General features: G+C 42.3%; 1 protein-coding gene across 1 annotated transcript in view; it reads right to left on the bottom strand.

Moving 5' to 3' along the window:
- Positions 1–24,204, bottom strand: part of cep170aa (centrosomal protein 170Aa) — an 83,702-nt gene that overhangs the window by 36,599 nt on the left and 22,899 nt on the right. Inside the window, 4 exon segments of the mRNA XM_080450016.1 lie at positions 2,994–3,131; positions 5,290–5,518; positions 6,207–6,265; positions 21,570–21,648. Of these exon segments, the coding sequence (XP_080306142.1) occupies positions 2,994–3,131; positions 5,290–5,518; positions 6,207–6,265; positions 21,570–21,648 (505 nt within the window).

Below are 24,204 nucleotides of genomic sequence, written 5' to 3'. Positions count from 1 at the left end.
GATAGGCTAATAATGACTCTTCCGGTGCAGAGAGAGTAGTAGACACTAGACAGTGTGAGTGCTGTGTGTTCATGTGTATCTGTGTGTGAGGTGGGGGGGGGGGGGTGTAACCCAATAGGCTTGAGTGACAATACAGAGAGAGGGGGGTGGAGGGGGGTCCAACAACACAGCCTATTCACTGGGAAGGGGAGAGGGATGCACTTAAAACATGCACGCACGCGCACACACACACGCGCACACACACAAAGGCTTTGCCGCCAGTTGAACCTCTCTCTTTCACTACCACTTGCCTTCTGCTTTTTAGCCATTTGTTAAGGCAGAAACATGCAAAACAAAAACAAGCTGAACAAGAACTTCTTTTGATGTTATTAGACCCATGTCACCTAAATAAACATGTGGACATGCTGCGATATCACCAAATCCCAAGGTTCCAACATGAGTCGACAAGTTAACACCAACTACGTAGTACTCACCCACTTCTATAACCGAAGTTCTCAGCCCCATTTGAACGAATTATCCACGGTTTTGAGTCAACCGGCGCAGTTACACCTGAACGTACTACAAATTACCAATGTTAGTCCAATCTCACAAACATCACCAAAGATGTGGTTGATTATCCACCGCCAATGTCACACGGGTCAACACAGAGAAACTGTTCTAAATTGTATCTCTTATGTGACCAGCATCAAGGACTAGCACGGCTAGTCTGCTCGGTTAAAAGGTTGAACACGGAGGGAGATTATTCCATAGCGCTGCTCGTGTGTTCATCCCAGACTGGAACAGATTTGAAGAAAGCTTCGGCCTGGTGTTTTTGGCTGTCTGTGGTCTACCTCCCCCATCAATCCATCCATCCCTGACTAGACCAGACCAGACCAGCCTGCCACTGAATGTGTCATATTATGGTCCAGCTGTAATTCTGCCTGATCTCTAATCCCGTTATTCCTGCACAGCACCCTACTGATAGTTAATGGGATCACACAGAGCCACAGTCACAATACACGCACACACACACACGCACGCGCACACGCACACACGCACACACAATATCCTTTGTGTGCACACAAACTTACACATAGACACACACATACAGTAGGCACATACAAACACAAAATAACCTTTGTCTGCACGTTGACAGAGTACACTGTCATACAAGCATTACAAACACACACACACACACACACACACACACACACACACACGCGCATGTGCGCGCACATACACACGCACGCGCACATACACACGCACGCGTCTGCACACGCACGCGCACATACACACACGCGTGCACACACACGCACACGCACACACACACACACACAACACACAAACACACACACGCATGCACACACGCATGCACACAAACAAACAGACACAGAGTCCGTCTGGCCATTACCCCCAGCACAAACAAGAGCAGATAAACTAAGCTAGACGGTTTTAAGATCCAAGCTTCGTTTCACTGCTTAGAGAAAATAAAACTCAGCCTGGTATAATGTGTCACATAGCACTGTGTGGAGACAGCTACCGTTAAGCTCCCTTAAAACAACATGACAAATAGAACCTATATATTGTCTGACTATTGTGTCTCAGACCATCACCCACTGAAACTGGGGATGGGATGATAATCGTTATTATTGTTTATCGTGATAAGAAAACGCTCACAATAATCGTATCGCGAAATTTTAATTAATCGTGAAATTGTCCTGTTTGTCTGTTTGCCTGTCCAGGGCTAATCTGGCAGATCGCTGTACAGATCAGGGCCAAACATGGTGTCAAAATTGCCTATAAAGAAGGACAGGAACGAAGGAGTTCTAAAAACAGCACTGGGAACCAGCCAATTCTATTGAAACCGGTGCGAGCTGACTTACTGTGACCTTTGTCACATAAAGGTTTCAACAAATCAAAAGAAGAACTATCACATGTTGTTTCCTCATCTTTTACTTCTCGATGTGTGCATTATATTCTTTCTCTAGGCAGGCCTATCTAAAGCGCAGAGTCAGCGAGAGCACAGACTGAACGTGCAAGCGGTGACAATGACCGTATATGACTGTTCCTTCTTCCCAGAGCCTTGTTGGAACACATTAAAATCCTCAGTGTAAATGTATCAATTTGTAACAGTGAGCAGTGGTATAAAGTAACTAAGTACATTTATTCAAATTTACTTACCGGTACTTTTACTTCTACTCCACAACATCTCAGAGGAAAATATAGTACTTTTTCTCCACTACAATTATTTGAAAACTTTAGATACTAGTTACTTTGTAGATTTTGATTATTATTCCAAAACATGCATCCCTATATACATTTCGGCCATTTGAAAATAGACGATCTACAAGCTCACAATGCGTCACAATGTGACGCATTGTGAGCTTGTAGATCTGCTATTTTCAAAGCATTTTTATACATTTGGAAACTAAAAGTACTCATTCTGCAAAATGAGTACTTTTACTTTCAGTAATTAAGTATATTTTAATGTGACTACTTTTGTATTTTTACTCAAGTAAATTTTGAACACCGGACTTTTACTTAACTCAGTAACTGAGTATTTCTACATTGTGATATTGATACTTTTACTTAAGTAAAGAATGTGAGTACTTTTTCCACCACTGACGGTGAGAATGTTCAAGTGTACCCAATAGACCCTTACGGGTCATTTGGGACACTTAACAGGTTACATTTATACACTGCTAGGAGTAAAAAAAAAAATATTAACAACATTTGACGATTTTACCGTGTATCCAGGTTCAATCAATCAATCAATCAAACTTTATTTATAGAGCACATTTTCACACAACCTTAGTTGACCAAAGTGCTGCACAGGTAAAAAACTAAGCAATACATCAAATAAAAAAAAACACATAACACATAATCATATATAAAGCACATAGCACGTATCCATATAGGAGACACGGACATAGAGCGAGTATATTTACACCTAGGTAGGAAACGTTAGATAAGAGGTTGTGTTAGAGCACTGACTGTATGAAACCGTCTCCTACCTGCTGCAGAGCTGTCGTGTTTTTTGCTGGGCGGCTTGGTTTCCTGTTTGAAGGAGTTCTCATCGTCCGCATCTCCGTCCCCCCACCAGGACGGCTGACCATAGAGGGGCGTCCCACGGTGCATCGCTGCTATGTCCGCTAACACACGCGCACACACACAGAACACACATTTTTAAACACACACTTATTAAAATATTGACACATATATTACATGTAATTCGTGTTTGCACTGTCTTTAATTATCATACTATACAAACTGTATAGGCGTGTGTGTTTGTGTGTGTGTGTGTGTGTGTGTTTTTATGTATTTAAGTTCATTCCCAATTCTGGGAGCTCTGGTCTGGTTGCCTTTAGCTGCACCACTGACCTATTTACAGGACGTTAGCCTAATACAGGACGGACACACACACACACACACACACACACACACACACACACACACACCCACACACACCACACACACACACACACACACACACACACACACACACACACACACACACACACACACACACACACACACACACACTGTCTTTCACCCTTTTTGCCTTGACACAAATGGATTTGTTTCGCACGCAGAATGAATTCCATGATATCCCAGGCAGGAAGGATATATTACTCACCAGCTGCACACTTTGCCACATATTTCATTTTGAATGCCCCTTACAGTGCAATGTGAGTCCAGTCATTTCGAAGCAGATAATGATACATGTAGTGCTTTCTAACTACAGATGGGAGGCCTATATATAAAGTTGCAAAATGGATGTATTTAGTGTGAGGTGTTATAGAGGATGTGGTTAGTCCTGGCTTTACAGTAGCAACGCTAAAGGATTATTACAGTAGAACCATATGGGCAGGCTGTCATTATACTTGTGAGTGGCAGTGGTATATGGGGCTCTATATCATACTCTCTCTCTATGTGTGTGTGTGTGTGTGTGTGTGTGTGTGTGTGTGTGTGTGTGTGTGTGTGTGTGTGTGTGTGTGTGTGTGTGTGTGTGTGTGTGTGTGTGTGTGTGTGTGTGTGTGTGTCCTTGCACGCTTGTGTCCTTGCGCACGTGTGCCCTTGCTTTACAGCTTACACCAGACCCCCTGCTAGGACCCCTGGCCTAGTTTTGATTGTAACCTTCCAATCACTGAATAGCGCTAGGATAGCTGGTTAATTCTGTGAAATACCTGGCTGGGAGTATACTGTATATAATGAGCACTGAGCAGTTGCCTGAGTCTCCAGCTAGGGGTTGAACCCCACATATACCGCCCCCTACTGGGCTGGGGTAGAAGCCCACAAGGATTAATAGTAATGTTTTACTGTCTGTTTTACTCCAGTTTACTGTATTGACAAGACATGTGTGGATTATGTTTGCACATGTTGTGTTTGTATTATGATGCTCTATGTTGAGGAGATTTTCATTAAGTACTTTAGTACAAAATATTACTGTGTAGTGTGCGTACATGGAACATGGAACATGGAACATCTCCACTAAACGAGACGGACATTTGATCAACCAGCATGTTCAGTGCTGCAGCTTCCTACTTCTTTGAGGCCTTCTCATCCTTCCTATTGTTTCCATAAAGACACAATTGGGATGACACTTGTGTTTGGAGAATAACAAAAAATGTATGTAAAGTCACATAAACTGCTGCAGTGCTGCCAACATACACTGCTCACAACACCTGCATCAAAGCACTCCTGTAAGCCGTGACCGGCTATCAAGCAATAACCATTAACAACCACAGTTCCATTCTGGCTCGGAGACCTGTGTTGCATTTTGCATGTCTCCCCTCTGCCCTCACTATCCTGTCTCTCTATAGAGAGACCAACCTGAAATTAGCACTGCCATGGGTTCCTATGTCAGATTTACAATGGATGTTCTTTCCAGACCCTGGATAGGCCAGCTTACAATAATGAATGTGGATAACTGACTGAGTGGTTGACTCCCCATTGTTGAAACACGCATGAGTGACATCACTCCCTTTCCCTGTTGCAAACAACCAGCAATGTCCCATTTTCTGCTTTCCAGAGGCCATAGCATGGAAATGGTACCTGCTACCCTGATGTCATCAATATGACGTCATATAACTGATGTCATCGTCTGGCCTCGACTCCCTATTTGGGTATGGCTGAAACGAGTGCTTGTTTATTTCAGCCAGCTAGGCTTTAATGAGACAATAGAGGGGATATTAAATTGAAAAATAAAGACAATGAGACGATGCTTCCTCTTCTACACAATAAACAATATACAATAAACATACAGTTGGTGTAAAAACACCCGAAACAACTACTGTCATGCTCTCTCACCTGCCGTCTTGTCCTCTCCTTTGAGCATGTCAGGGGTTTTAGCTGGTGGTTCGGCCGGGGAGGCCACACCATCTGCTGTCCTGCCCTCCCCCAGCTTCGGGCTGCCACCACCGGGTGTCTTGGGTACTTTGGTGGGGGTCTTGATGGGAGATTTGGTGGTGGCGGTGGTTGTGGTTTCACCATTAGATGGCTTCTTGGTAAGCTGGAGACCGCTGGTGAACTTCTCATGCTGGATGAGAAGGACAGATGGGTGAAGGAGGGAGTGGGGAGAGAGTGAAAAGATAGATACAGAGGGAAAGGAAATGATAAAAAGGCATGCCCATATTTATAGGTCATTACAAGCATAATCATTATGTGCTATAAACATGTTTATAACGTTTTATAACCAATTAGAAATCTCTAACAGGATTTATAACAAATGTAACAAAAAGTTATTCATTTTAGTTATTAAAGTTATTACATTTTATAAATGATTTGAACATTAAGGTTTTTCATGCATAATATATTATTGTTCTCTTAAAACAATTGGGATTGATTGGATTGTGTTGTGTACTGTTACAAAATGACATGTGTTGTGTGTTTTGCTTTGGACTACATTGTTACGAACACTGTTGTGCTGCTGGGTTTTCAAAGTGTCATTGTCCATATTCACAGTCACACAGAAGCCATTTTGCGCTTATATCATAATCAAGGGTGTGGTGGGGTTATGGTCCATGTGTTTGTGTGTGCGTGTGTGTGCGTGTGTGTGCGTGTGTGTGTGTGTGTGTGTGTGTGTGTGTGTGTGTGTGTGTGTGTGTGTGTGTGTGTGTGTGTGTGTGTGTGTGTGTGTGTGTGTGTGTGCGTGCGTGCGTGCGTGCGTACGTGCGTGCGTATGTGTGCGTGCGCACGCGTGTGTGTGTGTGTGCGCGAGTGTTTACCTTGAGAGCCTCCTCAGGTACAGTGAGCTCTCCTCTAACCACAGTGAACAGGTTGGTATGTGAGACAGGCAGGTTAAGGAACTACTGGCAACGACAGGAAAACTGATACATGCGCGCATACTGACACACAGACGTGAGCGGGCACCCACGCAGGCGCGACTTAAGATCAGCCATCTGAGATCAGCCCTGATCCGTGGGCTCAATGGTGGGGACAAAGCTTCCAAAGACTATAGGCAAGCAACCTGCCTTCCCACGCAACCTGTGTGGACCGCAAGCAGAGAGCACTGAAGATTGTGAGCTCAGGACAAGCCGAAAGGTAAACTTAATTTACAGTATGCTATTTTTATATATTATGGACATGGCAAGGCAAAATGTGTATAGCTCATTTCATTCACTCAAGGCAATTCAAAGTGCTTTACTATAAATAAAGCATAACATTTAATTGAAGGAGAAATTAATAGAGAAATTAAATAGCAAAAAAAGAATAAAGGCCAAAGTGCAAAATGTAATAAAAGGCCGGGGAGAACATAAAGGGTTTTAGATTGAATTTAGTCTCGAGATCCTCTGGAATTTTATTCTAACTCACCATGCTTTGTTTTAACTCAGGGAACAGTTAGACTAGTAAACCAAGTCAGAGATGTATTTTAGTCTTAAATCATTTGAGTGATTTTGGGCCACTGGAGGCAAGTGCAGAGATCTCAGAATGTATGTAATTTGAAAGGGACGTCGACAACGAGCACACATTTAAAAATAAATCCTGGATTTAGACCTTGTTACAACTCTAGAAGCTACTTTCTCTAAATGAGCCGAGGCTGTCTGGGGGGAGACGTGAAAGAAGACCATTAAAGTAGTCTGTCGCTTTATTGACCACACACGTCCATATTGGTGTACCAAGTCTATATAGGTTATTGTGTGTAGCCTAGCTGGGTGTGCTGCTTGCTATGCATTTAAATCAAAGTGCTCTATAACTTTGCACCACTGAGCCAGCTCTCTCTCTCTCTCTCTCTCTGTCTCTGCTGGCATTGTCGCCCATAGATATAAAGGTAGACGCCTCCTCCGACTCTGGGGCGTCTGTATCGCGGCCGCCATATTAGAGGGGGCACGGTTCCTGACTACTGGCCAATCACAGCGCGTCTTTTCCGAGACTGGGCAGAATCTAGTTGAATAAAACTACAACAGGATATTTTTTATACAACTAGATTCTGACAAGTCCCGGAAAAGACGCGCTGTGATTGGCCAGGAGTCAGGAAGTGTGCCCCCTCTAATATGGCGGCCGCGATATAGGTCGCTCCAATGAACTGCAGCGGCCAATGCGGTATCTAGGTTTCTATATCTATGTTGGACGCCGGCATTGTGTATGACTGAGCCCTTGATACTTAGACAATTTGGAAACACCTGCCAATCAATTAACCTTGGTACTGCTCCCATGAGTGAGTCACTCCCACTACTCCACCCACAGTAGTGTTAACTAGACGGGTCGCAATTCTGGGAAATTGCAAAGTGTGGTTGCGCCGACGCCGGTCGGGACTCGAGGAATACGCTGGGAGGAATACCGTCGGAGGCTGCGCCAATTACATTGTCACGTCACTCCTGAGATCACTTGCGTTTCATTTTGAGAGGATTGATCCCCCAACATAAGGTTTTTGCATCAAACGGTTACATTTTGAGCATTTGTGTGCGCCCCCTATGGATCAAAGTGGAAATTCTTTTGGGGATTTGTTGAGTAAACCACACTTGACATGTGATTCAAATTTGGGATTGACTGGACGTTTTGTTCGTGATTTGTGGGCTTTTTTTGTAATACGGGCCCCTCCCGCTAACTTTGGAAGCCATTTACGGACGAACGGTATGGACTATCAAAATTCTGTTTCGGTCCAGATTATCGCATGGGTCCAGAGATCATGTGTACCGATTTTTGTGAGATTTGGGAAAAATCTGTAGGAAAAGGTGCAAAAAGTGTGTTTTGAAGAAAATTCAAAATGGCGGAAAATCTATCCTGACGCAAATGGGCGTGGCCTATATGGGGAGATGCGTCGTGACCCAAGGAATCCAGGTGAAAAGAAATTTTGATTTTACGACCTACGGTTCAACAGTTATAGGCCAAAACATAAGGGGGGCTGTTATAGCGCCACCATGTGGCCGAATGGTGTGATATTTTTTTTAATAATTTCGGACTAAATTATAAACCTCCCCTCCAAATCTGGTAACTCTAGCTCTTACGGTTTCTGAGAAAAAAATACTTGAATTTGAGTTTTTTCACTTTTCCATTAAAGCGGATGGGGAAATTTAATGCACTAATAAAACAATATCAATTAAACTATTTAACCAATCTCTTAGCAAAATACAAGCGCACGATTCCCGGTCAAGACGGTCATTTAGACATATGGCACGAAATTGGGGAATAAAAACTGTGGGAGGAGATGCAGTTTGAAATATTGTTTATTAACATTGTTCAAGAACAATGTTAATACTAGAATTGTCGCAATTCAGGGCAATTGCAAAGTGTGGTTGCGCCGACGCAGGTCGCGGGGTCGCCGCCGCCGGGACGCGAGGAATACGCCGGGAGGAATACCGTCGTAGGCTGCGCCAATTACATTGTCACGTCACTCCTGAGATCACTTGCGTTTCATTTTGAGAGGATTGATCCCCCCAAAAATCATGTTTTAGCATCGAACGGTTACGTTTTGCGCATTTGTGGCGCCCCCTATGGATCAAATTGGAAATACTTTTGGGTATTCGTTGAGTAAACCACCCTCGACCTATGATTCAAATTTGGGATCAATTGTACGTTTCGTTCGTGATTTCTGGCATTTTTGGTAAAACGAGCCCCTCCCACTAACTTTGGAAGCCAATTACGGACGAACGGTAAGGACTATCAAAATGCCGTTTGGATATGTTTATCGCATGGGCCCAGAGATCATGTGTACCGATTTTTGTGAAATTTTGACAAAATATGTGGGAAAATGAGCTAAAAGTGTGTTTTGAAGAAAATGCAAAATGGCGGAAAATCTATCCTGACGCAAATGGGCGTGGCCTATATGGGGAGATGCGTAGTGACCCAAGGAATCCAGGGAAAAAGACATTTTGATTTTACGACCTACGGTTCAAGAGTTATAGGCCAAAACGTAAAGGGCACTGTTATAGCGCCACCATGTGGCCGATTAGTGTAATTATTTTTTAAATAATTTCGGACTAAATTATGAACCTCCCCTCCAAATCTGGTAACTCTAGCTCTTACGGTTTCTGAGAAAAAAATACTTGAATTTGAGTTTTTTCACTTTTCCATTAAAGCGGATGGGGAAATTTAATGCACTAATAAATCAATATCAATTAAACTATTTAACCAATCTCTTAACAAAATACAAGCGCACGATTCCCGGTCAAGACGGTCATTTTGACATATGGCACGAAATTGGGGAATAAAAACTGTGGGAGGAGATGCAGTTTGAAATATTGTTTATTAACATTGTTCAAGAACAATGTTAATACTAGACGGGTCGCAATTCTGGGAAATTGCAAAGTGTGGTTGCGCCGACGCCGGCCGCGGGTCGCCGCCGCCCGGACTTGAGGAATATGCTTGGAGGAATACCACCTGCTTTTCAATTTGAGAGGAGTGATCCCCCCAAAAATCATGTTTTTGCATCAAACGGTTACGTTTTGCACAGTTGTGGCGCCCCCTATGGGTCAAAGTGGAAATGCTTTTGGGGATTCGTTGAGTAAACCACCCTCGACATATGATTCAAATTTGGGATCGATTGGACGTTTCGTTCGTGATTTTTGGCATTTTTGGTAAAACGGGCTCCTCCCACTAACTTTGGAAGCCAATTACGGACGAACGGTAAGGACTATCAAAATGCCGTTTGGATAGGTTTATCGCATGAGTACATAGATCACGTGTACCGATTTTTGTGAGATTTGGAAAAAATCTGTAGGAAAAGGTGCAAAAAGTGTGTTTTGAAGAAAATTCAAAATGGCGGAAAATCTATCCTGACGCAAATGGGCGTGGCCTATATGGGGAGATGCGTCGTGACCCAAGGAATCCAGGGGAAAATAAATTTTGATTTTACGACCTACGGTTCAAGAGTTATAGGCCAAAACGTAAAGGGGGCTGTTATAGCGCCACCATGTGGCCGATTAGTGTAATTATTTTTTCAATAATTTCGGACTTAATTATGAACCTCCCCTCCAAATCTGGTAACTCTAGCTCTTACGGTTTCAGAGAAAAAAATACTTGAATTTTTGTTTTTTCACTTTTTCATTAAAGCGGATGGGGACATTTAATGCACTAATAAATCAATATCAATTAAACTACTTAACCAATCTCTTAGCAAAATACAAGCGCACGATTCCAGGTCAAGACGGTCATTTTGAGATATGGCACTACATTGGGGAATGAAAACTGTGGGCTGTGATGTGTTTTGAAATATTGTTTATCTATAATAATAATAACTAGACGCGTCGCAATTCAGGGCAATTGCAAAGTGTGGTTGCGCCGACGCCGGTCGTGGGCTGCGGCCGCCGGGACTCGAGGAATACGCTGGGAGGAATACTGTCGGAGGCTGCGCCAATTACATTGTCATGTCTCTCATGAGATCACTTGCGTTTCATTTTGAGAGGATCGATCCACCCCGAAATAATGTTTTTGCATTAAACGGTTACATTTTGCGCATTTGTGGCGCCCCCCTATGGATCAAAGTGGAAATGCTTTTGGGGATCCGTTGAGTAAAGCACCCTTGACATGTGATTCAAATTTGGGATTGACTGGAGGTTTCGTTTGTGATTTTTGGCCTTTTTTGTAAAACGGGCCCCTCCCGCTAACTTTGGAAGCCATTTAAGGACGAACCGTAAGGACTATCAAAATTCAGCTTGGAGACGTTTATCGCATGGGTCCAGAGATCATGTGTACCGGTTTTTGTGAAATTTGGACAAAATATGTGGGAGGAGGAGCTAAAAGTGTGTTTTGAAGAAAATTCAAAATGGCGGAAAATCTATCCAGACGGAAATGGGCGTGGCATACATGGGGAGTTGCCTCATGACCCAAGGAATCTAGGGAAAAAGACATTTTGATTTTACGACCTACGGTTCAAGAGTTATAGGCCAAAAGGTAAAGTGGGCTGTTATAGCGCCACCATGTGGCCGACTGGTGTGATTTTTTTTAAAATAATTTTGCAATAAACTATTAACCTCACCTCCAAGTCATGTAACTGTAGCCCTTATGGTTTCCGAGAAAAAAATACTTGAATGGGAGTTTTTGCAATTCCCATTAAAGTGGATGGGGAAATTTAATGCACTAATAAATCAATATCAAAAAATCTATCCAGACGCAAATGGGCGTGGCCTATATGGGGAGATGCGTCGTGACCCAAGGAATCCAGGTGAAAAGAAATTTTGATTTTACGACCTACGGTTCAAGAGTTATAGGCCAAAACGTAAAGGGGGCTGTTATAGCGCCACCATGTGGCCGATTGGTGTAATTATTTTTTCAATAATTTTGGACTAAATTATGAACCTCCCCTCCAAATCTGGTAACTCTAGCTCTTACGGTTTCTGAGAAAAAAATACTTGAATTTGAGTTTTTTCACTTTTACATTAAAGCGGATGGGGAAATTTAATGAACTAATAAATCAATATCAATTAAACTATTTAACCAATCTCTTAGCAAAATACAAGCGCACGATTCCAGGTCAAGACGGTCATTCTGAGATATGGCACAACATTGGGGGATAAAAACTGTGGGAGAAATAGCAGTTTGAAGTATTGTTTATCCGGAAGATTAATAAAGACCATCCAGTACTATAGTCTGGTTGCCCTGTTAGGGCAACCACACTAACTAGACGCGTCGCAATTCAGGGCAATTGCAGAGTGTGGTTGCGCCGACGCGAGTTGCGGGTCGCTGCCGCCGGGACTCGAGGAATACGCTGGGAGGAATACCGTCGGAGGCTGCGCCAATTACATTGTCACATTACTCCTGAGATCACTTGCGTTTCATTTTGAGAGGATTGATCCCCCCAACATAAGGTTTTTGCATCAAACGGTTACATTTTGAGCATTTGTGGCGCCCCGTATGGATCAAAGTGGAAATGCTTTTGGGAATTTGTTGAGTAAACCACCTTTGACATGTGATTCAAATTTGGGATTGACTGGACGTTTCGTTCGTGATTTGTGGCCTTTTTTGTAAAACGGATCCCTTCCGCTAACTTTGGAAGCCACTTACGGACGAATGGTATGGACTATCAAAATTCTGTTTCGGTCCAGATTATCGCATGGGTCCAGAGATCATGTGTATCGATTTTTGTGAAATTTGACCAAAATATGTGGGAGGAGGAGCTAAAAGTGTGTTTTGAAGAAAATTCAAAATGGCGGAAAATATATCCTGACGCAAATGGGCGTGGCCTATATGGAAAGTTGCGTCATGAGCCAAGGAATCTAGGGGGAAAAGATTTTTATTCTAGGACCTACGGTTCAAAAGTTATAGGCCAAAACGTAAAGTGGGCTGTTATAGCGCCACCATGGGGCCGAATGGTGTGATTATTTTTAAGATAATTTCAAACTAAATTATGAATATCCCCTCCAAATCTGGTAACTCTAGCTCTTACGGTTTCTGAGAAAAAAATACTTGAATTTGAGTTTTTTCACTTTTCCATTAAAGTGGATGGGGAAATGTAATTCACTAATAAATTAATATCAATTAAACTATGCAACCAATCTCTTAGCAAAATACAAGCACACGATTCCCGGTGAAGCCGGTCATTTTGATATATGGCACTAAATTGGGAAAAATAAACTGTGGGAGGAGATGCGGTTTGAAATATTGTTTATTAACATTGTTCAAGAACAATGTTAATACTAGACGCGTCGCAATTATGGGCAATTGCAAAGTGTGGTTGCGCCGTCGCCGGTCGCAGGTCGCCGCCGCCCGGACTTGAGGAATACGCTTGGAGGAATACCGTCGGAGGTCGCGTGACGTGCCATTCGAATTTGGTGCTGATTGGATCCTCTGTTCGTGATACATGGCGTTTTGATTTGAAGAAATAGGCCCCTCCCACTAAAATAAATAAGCCCCTCCCACAAATGTAGCGGGCCAATGACATCGTCATGTCACTCCTGATATCACCTGCTTTTCAATTTGAGAGGAGTGATCCCCCCAAAAATCATGTTTTTGCATCAAACGGTTACGTTTTGCACAGTTGTGGCGCCCCCTATGGGTCAAAGTGGGAATGCTTTTGGGGATTTGTTGAGTAAACCACCCTTGACATGTGATTCAAATTTGGGATTGACTGGACGTTTCGTTCGTGATTTGTGGCCTTTTTTAATCAATATAAATTAAAATCAATATAAATTAAACTATTTAACCAATCTCTTAGCAAAATACAAGCGCACGATTCCCGGTCAATTACGGACGGTAATGACTATCAAAATGCCGTTTGGATATATTTATCGCATGGGTCCATAGATCACGTGTACCGATTTGTGTGAGATTTGGACAAAATTTGAAGGAAGAAGAGCAAAAAGTTTGTTTTGAAGAAAATGCAAAATGGCGGAAAATCTATCCTGACGCTAATGGGCGTGGCCTATATGGGGAGATGCGTCATGACCCAAGGAATCCAGGGGAAAATATTTTTTTATTTTACGACCTACGGTTCAAGAGTTATAGGCCAAAACGTGAAGGGAGCTGTTATAGCGCCACCATGAGGCCGACTGGTGTATAATTTTGTTTAATAATTTCGCACTAAATCATGAACCTCCCCTGCAAGTCTTGTAACTCTAGCCCTTACAGTTTCTGAGAAAAAAATACTTGAATGGGCATTTTTTCATTTTCCCATTAAAGTGGATGGGAAAATTTAATGCACTAATAAATCAATATCAATTAAACTATGTAACCAATCTCTTAGCAAAGTACAAGCGCACGATTCCCGGTGAAGCCGGTCATTTTGACATATGGCACAAAATTGGGCAAAAAAAACTGTGGGAGAAGTAGCAGCCCGAAATACAGTTTATCTAGAAACATCAACATATGGTTTTTGCATCAAAAGGTTACATTTTGAGCATGTGTGGTGCCCCCTATGGATCAAAGTGGAAATGCTTTTGGAGATTTGTTGAGTAAACCACCCTCGCCATGTGATTTAAATTTGGGATTGACTGGACGTTTTGTTCGTGATTTGTGGGCTTTTTTGTAAAACGGGCCCCTCCCTCTAATTTTGGAAGCCATTTACGGACGAACGGCAAGAACTATCAAAATTCTGTTTCACTCCAGATTATCGCATGGGTCCAGAGATTATGTGTACTGATTTTTGTGAAATTTGGAGCAAATATGTGGGAGGAGGAGCTAAAAGTGTGTTTTGAAGAAAATTCAAAATGGCGGAAAATCTATCCTGACGCAAATGGGCGTGGCCTATATGGGGAGTTGCGTCATGACCCAAGGAATCTAGGGGGAAAATGATTTTTATTCTAGGACCTACGGTTCAAAAGTTATAGGCCAAAAACGTAAAGTGGGCTGTTATAGCGCCACCATGAGGCCGACTGGTGTAATGTGTTTTTTAAATAATTTCGGACTAAATCATGAACCTCCCCACCAAATCTGGTAACTCTAGCTCTTACAGTTTCAGAGAAAAAAATACTTGAATTTGAGTTTTTTCACTTTTTCATTAAAGTGGATGGGGAAATTTAATGCACTAATAAATCAATATCAATAAAACTATGCAACCAATCTCCTAGCAAAATACAAGCACACGATTCCCGGTGAAGCCGGTCATTTTGACATATGACACTAAATTGGGAAAAATAAACTGTGGGCTGTGATACGGTTAGAAATATTGTTTATCTATAAATAAAGAAAGAATAAAGTTTCTGTAAAACAATAGTCTGGTTGCCCATTCGGGCAACCACACTAACTAGACGCGTCGCAATTCAGGGCAATTGCAAAGTGTGGTTGCGCCGACGCCGGTCGGGACTCGAGGAATACGCTGGGAGGAATACCGTCGGAGTCTGTGCCAATTACATTGTCACGCAACTCTTGAGATCACTTGTGTTTCATTTTGAGAGGATTGATCCCCCAACATAAGGTTTTTGCATCAAACGGTTACATTTTGAGCATTTGTGTGCGCCCCCTATGGATCAAAGTGGAAATTCTTTTGGGGATTTGTTGAGTAAACCACACTTGACATGTGATTCAAATTTGGGATTGACTGGACGTTTTGTTCGTGATTTGTGGGCTTTTTTGTAAAACGGGCCCCTCCCGCTAACTTTGGAAGCCATTTACGGACGAACGGTATGGACTATCAAAATTCTGTTTCGGTCCAGATTATCGCATGGGTCCAGAGATCATGTGTACCGATTTTTGTGAGATTTGGGAAAAATCTGTAGGAAAAGGTGCAAAAAGTGTGTTTTGAAGAAAATTCAAAATGGCGGAAAATCTATCCTGACGCAAATGGGCGTGGCCTATGTGGGGAGATGCGTCGTGACCCAAGGAATCCAGGTGAAAAGACGAAAAAGAAGAACCTACGGTTCAAGAGTTATAGGCCAACACGTAAAGGGGGCTGTTATAGCGCCACCATGTGGCCGAATGGTGTGATATTTTTTTAAATAATTTCGGACTAAATTATGAACCTCCCCTCCAAATCTGGTAACTCTAGCTCTTACGGTTTCTGAGAAAAAAATACTTGAATTTGAGTTTTTTCACTTTTCCATTAAAGCGGATGGGGAAATTTAATGCACTAATAAATCAATATCAATTAAACTATTTAACCAATCTCTTAGCAAAATACAAGCACACGATTCCCGGTCAAGACGGTCATTTTGACATATGGCACGAAATTGGGGAATAAAAACTGTGGGAGGAGATGCAGTTTGAAATATTGTTTATTAACATTGTTCAAGAACAATGTTAATACTAGACGCGTCGCAATTCAGGGCAATTGCAAAGTGTGGTTGCGCCGACGCCGGTCGCAGGTTGCCGCCGCCCGGACTTGAGGAATATGCTTGGAGGAATACCATCGGAGGCCGCGTGACGTGCCATTCGAATTTGGTGCTGATTGGATCCTGTGTTCGTGATACATGGCGTTTTGATTTGAAGAAATAGGCCCCTCCCACTAAAATAAATAAGCCCCTCCCACAAATGTAGCGGGCCAATGACATCGTCATGTCACTCCTGAGATCACCTGCTTTTCAATTTGAGAGGAGTGATCCCCCCAAAAATCATGTTTTTGCATCAAACGGTTACGTTTTGCACAGTTGTGGCGCCCCCTATGGGTCAAAGTGGAAATGCTTTTGGGGATTTGTTGAGTAAACCACACTTGACATGTGATTCAAATTTGGGATTGACTGGACGTTTTGTTCGTGATTTGTGGGCTTTTTTGTAAAACGGGCCCCTCCCGCTAACTTTGGAAGCCATTTACGGACGAACGGTATGGACTATCAAAATTCTGTTTTGGTCCAGATTATCGCATGGGTCCAGAGATCATGTGTACCGATTTTTGTGAGATTTGGAAAAAATCTGTAGGAAAAGGTGCAAAAAGTGTGTTTTGAAGAAAATTCAAAATGGCGGAAAATCCATCGTGACGCAAATGGGCGTGGCCTATATGGGGAGATGCGTCGTGACCCAAGGAATCTAGGGGAAAAGATTTTTATTCTAGGACCTACGGTTCAAAAGTTATAGGCCAAAAACGTAAAGTGGGCTGTTATAGCGCCACCATGAGGCCGAATGGTGTGATTATTTATTTAAATAATTTCGGACTAAATTATAAACCTCCCCTCCAAATCTGGTAACTCTAGCTCTTATGGTTTCTGAGAAAAAAATACTTGAATTTGAGTTTTTTCACTTTTCCATTAAAGTGGATGGGGAAATTTAATGCACTAATAAATCAATATCAATAAAACTATGCAACCAATCTCTTAACAAAATACAAGCGCACGATTCCCGGTCAAGACGGTCATTTTGACATATGGCACGAAATTGGGGAATAAAAACTGTGGGAGGAGATGCAGTTTGAAATATTGTTTATTAACATTGTTCAAGAACAATGTTAATACTAGACGGGTCGCAATTCTGGGAAATTGCAAAGTGTGGTTGCACCGACGCCGGTCGCAGGTCGCCGCCGCCGGGACTTGAGGAATACGCTTGGAGGAATACCGTCGGAGGCCGCGCGACGTGCCATTCGAATTTGGTGCTGATTGGATCCTGCGTTCGTGATACATGGAGTTTTGATTTTAAGAAATAGGCCCCTCCCACTAAATAAATAGGCCCCTCCCACTCATGTAGCGGGGCAATGACAACGTCCTGTAACTCCTGAGATCACCTGCTTTTCATTTTGAGAGGAGTGATCCCCCAAAAATCATGTTTTTGCATCAAACGGTTACGTTTTGTGCATTTGTGGCGCCCCCTATGGATCAAAGAAGAAATGCTTTTGGGGATTCCTTGATTAAACCACCCTCGACATGTGATTCAAATTTGGGATCGATTGGACGTTTCGTTCGTGATTTGTGGCATTTTTTGTAAAACGGGCCCCGCCCACTAACTTTGGAAGCCATTTACGGACGAACGGTAAGGACTATCAAAATGCCGTTTGGACATATTTATTGCATGGGTCCATAGATGACCTGTACCGATTTGTGTGAGATTTGGACAAAATTTGTAGGAAAAGGAGCAAAAAGTGTGTTTTGAAGAAAATTCAAAATGGCGGAAAATCTATCCTGACGCAAATTGGCGTGGCCTATATGGGGAGTTGCGTCATGACCCAAGGAATCTAGGGGAAAAAAGAATATTTTTATTCTAGGACCTACGGTTCAAAAGTTAAAGGCCAAAAACGTAAAGTGGGCTGTTATAGCGCCACCATGAGGCCGAATTATATAATTTTTCTTTTAATAATTTTGCACTAAATTATGAACCTCCCCTCCAAATCTGGTAACTCTAGCTCTTACGATTTCAGAGAAAGAAATACTTGAATTTGAGTTTTTTCACTTTTTCATTAAAGCGGATGGGGAAATTTAATGCACTAATAAATCAATATCAATTAAACTATTTAACCAATCTCTTAGCAAAATACAAGCACACGATTCCCGGTGAGGCCGGTCATTTTGACATATGGCACTAAATTGGGGAAAAAAAACTGTGGGAGGAGTAGCGTGCCAAAGTATTGTTTATCCGGAAGATTAATAAAGAGTATAGAGTACTATAGTCTGGTTGCCCTGTTAGGGCAACCACACTAACTAGACCCGTCGCAATTCAGGGCAATTGCAAAGTGTGGTTGCGCCGACGCCGGTCGTGGGCTGCGGCCGCCGGGACTCGAGGAATACGCTGGGAGGAATACTGTCGGAGGCTGCGCCAATTACATTGTCACGTCTCTCATGAGATCACTTGCGTTTCATTTTGAGAGGATCGATCCACCCCGAAATAATGTTTTTGCATTAAACGGTTACATTTTGCGCATTTGTGGCGCCCCCCTATGGATCAAAGTGGAAATGCTTTTGGGGATCCGTTGAGTAAACCACCCTTGACATGTGATTCAAATTTGGGATTGACTGGAGGTTTCGTTTGTGATTTTTGGCCTTTTTTGTAAAACGGGCCCCTCCCGCTAACTTTGGAAGCCATTTAAGGCCGAACCGTAAGAACTATCAAAATACAGCTTGGAGACGTTTATTGCATGGGTCCAGAGATCATGTGTACCGATTTTTGTGAAATTTGGACAAAATATGTGGGAGGAGGAGCTAAAAGTGTGTTTTGAAGAAAATTCAAAATGGCGGAAAATCTATCCAGACGGAAATGGGCGTGGCGTACATGGGGAGTTGCGTCATGACCCAAGGAATCTAGGGGAAAAGAAATTTTGATTTTACGACCTACGGTTCAAGAGTTATAGGCCAAAAGGTAAAGTGGGCTGTTATAGCGCCACCATGTGGCCGACTGGTGTGATTTTTTTTTAAATAATTTTGCAATAAACTATTAACCTCCCCTCCAAGTCATGTAACTGTAGCCCTTATGGTTTCCGAGAAAAAAATACTTGAATGGGAGTTTTTGCAATTCCCATTAAAGTGGATGGGGAAATTTAATGCACTAATAAATCAATATCAAAAAATCTATCCAGACGCAAATGGGCGTGGCCTATATGGGGAGATGCGTCGTGACCCAAGGAATCCAGGTGAAAAGAAATTTTGATTTTACGACCTACGGTTCAAGAGTTATAGGCCAAAACGTAAAGGGGGCTGTTATAGCGCCACCATGAGGCCGATTGGTGTAATTATTTTTCCAATAATTTTGCACTAAATATTGAACCTACCCACCAAATCTTGTAACTCTAGCCCTTACGGTCTTAGAGAAAAAAATACTTGAATTTGAGTTTTTTCACTTTTCCATTAAATCGGATGGGGAAATTTAATGCACTAATAAATCAATATCAATTAAACTATTTAACCAATCTCTTAGCAAAATACAAGCGCACGATTCCAGGTCAAGACGGTCATTTTGAGATATGGCACAACATTGGGGGATAAAAACTGTGGGAGGAGTAGCAGTTTGAAATATTGTTTATCTATAAATAAATAAAGAGTATAGAGTACTATAGTCTGGTTGCCCTGTTAGGGCAACCACACTAACTAGACGCGTCGCAATTCAGGGCAATTGCAAAGTGTGGTTGCGCCGACGCCGGTCGTGGGCTGCGGCCGCCGGGACTCGAGGAATATGCTTGGAGGAATACCGTCGGAGGTCGCGTGACGTGCCATTCGAATTTGGTGCTGATTGGATCCTGTGTTCGTGATACATGGCGTTTTGATTTGAAGAAATAGGCCCCTCCCACTAAAATAAATAAGCCCCTCCCACAAATGTAGCGGGCCAATGACATCGTCATGTCACTCCTGAGATCACCTGCTTTTCAATTTGAGAGGAGTGATCCCCCCAAAAATCATGTTTTTGCATCAAACGGTTACGTTTTGCAGAGTTGTGGCGCCCCCTATGGCTCAAAGTGGAAATGCTTTGGGGGATTTGTTGAGTAAACCACACTTGACATGTGATTCAAATTTGGGATTGACTGGACGCTTCGTTCGTGATTTGTGTTTTTTTTTGTAAAACGGGCCCCTCCCGCTAACTTTGGAAGCCATTTACGGACGAACGGTAAGGACTATCAAAATGCCGTTTGGATATCTTTATCGCATGGGTCCATAGATCACGTGTACCGATTTGTGTGAGATTTGGACAAAATTTGAAGGAAAAGGAGCAATAAGTGTGTTTTGAAGAAAATTCAAAATGGCGGAAAATATATCCTGACGCAAATGGGCGTTGATTTTACGACCTACGGTTCAAGAGTTATAGGCCAAAAGGTAAAGTGGGCTGTTATAGCGCCACCATGTGGCCGACTGGTGTGATTTTTTTTAAAATAATTTTGCAATAAACTATTAACCTCCCCTCCAAGTCATGTAACTCTAGCCCTTATGGTTTCCGAGAAAAAAATACTTGAATGGGAGTTTTTGCAATTCCCATTAAAGTGGATGGGGAAATTTAATGCACTAATAAATCAATATCAAAAAATCTATCCAGACGCAAATGGGCGTGGCCTATATGGGGAGATGCGTCGTGACCCAAGGAATCCAGGTGAAAAGAAATTTTGATTTTACGACCTACGGTTCAAGAGTTATAAGCCAAAACGTAAAGTGGGCTGTTATAGCGCCACCATCAGGCCGATTGGTGTAATTATTTTTTTAATAATTTTGCACTAAATTATGAACCTCCCCTCCAAATCTGGTAACTCTAGCTCTTACGGTTTCTGAGAAAAAAAAACTTGAATTTGAGTTTTTTCACTTTTACATTAAAGTGGATGGGGACATTTAATGCACTAATAAATCAATATCAATAAAACTATGCAACCAATCTCTTAGCAAAATACAAGCACACGATTCCCGGTGAGGCCGGTCATTTTGACATATGGCACTAAATTGGGGAAAATAAACTGTGGGAGGAGTAGCGTGCCAAAGTATTGCGTGCTTCAGTTAACCAAGAACAATAGTCTGGTTGCCCTGTTAGGGCAACCACACTAATTAAGAGTCCACAGAAATGCTAATATACAGTTTACATTTTTGTTAAAACGTGAAGAATGGTCTTCCTCACTCCCTGCATAAGCCAATGGGCAAAGCCCTGTGTACAATTTGAGACCGATTAGTCAACCCACTGAGGAGAAAAGGACAGAAGGACAGTTTTATTCAATGGTAGGAGGATAGGAGGATTTAATAGGAGGAGGGTAGGAGTATTTTAATTTACCTGGTGTCTGTGTTCCAAATGAGTCCCTGATAAGATAGCTACAGCTAACCTGGTAACACTAGAACCTATACGTTTTTAGGTGGTAGAGGTCTACTTTTCAGAGTCCAAACCAGATGAAAGGATATCATATCCAAACCTCAGCTTGTCCTCCAGTTTGAGAGTGATGTACATCTGCTCCTGGATGCGGACATCATTTACAAAGGTCTGCACAAGGAGATACAAACACACACAATGCTAATTATTCATCAGCAACATCAATTCTCCAGCAGAAATGTGACATTGCTCTATCCTGTAAACAGGGGAAGAAGGTTGTGCGAAATAAATGGCATCTGAAATGAAAACATTTAATATTTGTTGTTGAGTATTTTACTTTCATTTGGATATACAGTAGTAACCAGCTATATCAAGGTAAAAACTAGTCTCTCAAGACAGATGTGTGTTGTGATATTCAAATGCTTTGTAGAAGGGGTAGGCTGGCTTAAAGTAGATGGAAACATCATCAGTGTTTTAATTATGTAAATATTTAACTAATCACATCTCCAAAGCATGCACAAACCAATTTCTTCTCCAACTGAAATCCAACTGAAGTGACTTTAATTACACCAGTGTAAACCAAAATTTCACCAGGATTATTCGATTAATCAAAAAAGTAATCAAAAGAATAATAGCTATGAAAATAATCGATAGTTGCAGCCCTACTGAAAACCATAGTAACTCATATGAGTAACCTGTATACTGTTTTACCCATTAAAACCGGGAAAGCATCTGTGTCATTTTAGATTTTACCGCTACTCAGACAAAATAGTGACGAAAACACAACTCATCTGCCAGTAGACTTGGGCTAGGTGCTGGAGTCAAAATGAAGCCAGATGAACAATCCGATTTTTTTTTGTATATACCGTAGATAGCAAGCTTTCGGTCATAGACCTTCAGCAGGCATAGTGTTGTTGGCTAATCGAAAATAGCAGATCTACAAGCTCACAGCGAGGCACAAAGAGCTTGTACATCTGCTATTTTTGACCATTTTAGAAAAATCTTGAAAGTGCGAGAAGAACTACTGATTTAGAAGGCATTTGTAGAATCGGCCTCAGGTCTTAATGGGTTAACTTATAAACAATAGGCCCTACATGACAAATGAGTGACAAATCAGCCTGGAGTTCACTGGAAAATGCCATGCTGTCAGACCGGTGCTGTCGAGCACCGACTGGCCTGTAGATGGCCAGTAGAGTCAGCTGATGCCCACATCGTCTCTAGGGGAAGGTGTCAGGTGGTACTGTGCAGCCGAGGACACTGACCTGACAGTGACAGAGCACCATCCTTACCTCTCCATGCCTCCTCTCTCATCACCCACACTTCTGACTGTCAAACACACTCTCACTCTCTCTCTCTCTGTCTGTTCCCCCCTCCCCCCCTTCTCCCTCTCTCTTCTCCCCTTCTCTCTCTCTCTCTGTGTCTCTCTCTCCTGCTCTCCTCCTTCAACCCGTGCAGCCTGACCACAGATCATGTTTCATTAGGCCGGCAGCAGAAATTCAATCACACCTAAGGTTGCTGTGGTCGTAAAAACAACTTTCCCCTTCCCCTTTGCTTAAATGAAATCACAACCGTGCAGCTCCCCCCAGACCCCAAAAAAAGGGACCTTTCAGTGCTTGCAAGGCTAGTTTAGTCATTTCACACACCGGCATGTCACACCTCACATCCACTGATCCGGCGAGAAGAGAGAGAGAGAGCATCCTGTCAGTACGGCTGCTGTCACCACTGACCACCACAGAAGAAGGGATTCGAGCCAATTAGTTATGACACGGCAGGAAGTGGCTCTGACCCTTGGCTTCCTGTCCGATGCCAGGAGAGGATACGGGATATATAATGTCTAAGCTAGGCTAGCGGGCTATGACTGAGCGCTGAGGCTGCTCCTGAAAAGCATGACTCAGGCCACGTGGCTTCAAAAAATGCAATGTCTGCATCCTGTTGAAAAATGCTCTCAATCCAGTGGTGGAAAGTAACTAAGTACATTTGAGGTATCTTTACTTTACTGGAGTATTTCCAATTTTCAATACCGTACTTTTACTTCTACTCCACTACATCTCAGAGGCAAATATTGTACTTTTACTCCACTACAATCATTTGAAAACTTTACTAGTTACTTTGTATATTTTTATTATTATTACAAAACATAACATTAACCACTTTAGCCTTATACATACTTCGGCTATTTGAAAGCAGATCTACAACGTTGCATCGAAAGATTTCTATACATACAGTACTGAACTTGTGAAATGGGCCATTCTGCATAATGAGTACTTTTACTTTTGGTACTTTAAGTATATTTTGATGCCAATACTTTTGTACTTTTACTCAAGTTGATTTTAAATACCGGACTTTTAAAGGCAGGGCAGGGTTTCTCAACCTTAGGGTACACATACAGTAGTCAGAAGAAAAAAAGAGTGTGTCATTGGTTGTACACGGCCGATGTGATTATGTGTGTTTATGTGTATGTGTGTGTGCACGTGTGTCGAGTTCCCCTGTCACTCTAACCACTTCCCCAGGCTACCATTGTAAAGAATACACATGTATTCTTTAGTTCATTTGGACAAATAAGAAAACATAAAGCTGGATAGTGAGCTACTGACATGCCATCAGCAGATTCTCGGAACGGATGACTCACACCATGCGTTGGAGAGCCACCTCAACATAGCTATAAAAGCTAAATAAAGAGACCATTCCAGTCAGAACAGGGTTTTTTCTTTCTGCTCACTATTGTTC

This window comes from Gymnoscopelus braueri (assembly GCF_963280865.1).
Source record: "Gymnoscopelus braueri genome assembly, chromosome: 14".
Lineage (NCBI taxonomy): Eukaryota > Metazoa > Chordata > Actinopteri > Myctophiformes > Myctophidae > Gymnoscopelus > Gymnoscopelus braueri.
Note: the sequence above shows the minus strand (reverse complement) of the source record. Positions and strands in the feature narration are given on the sequence as shown.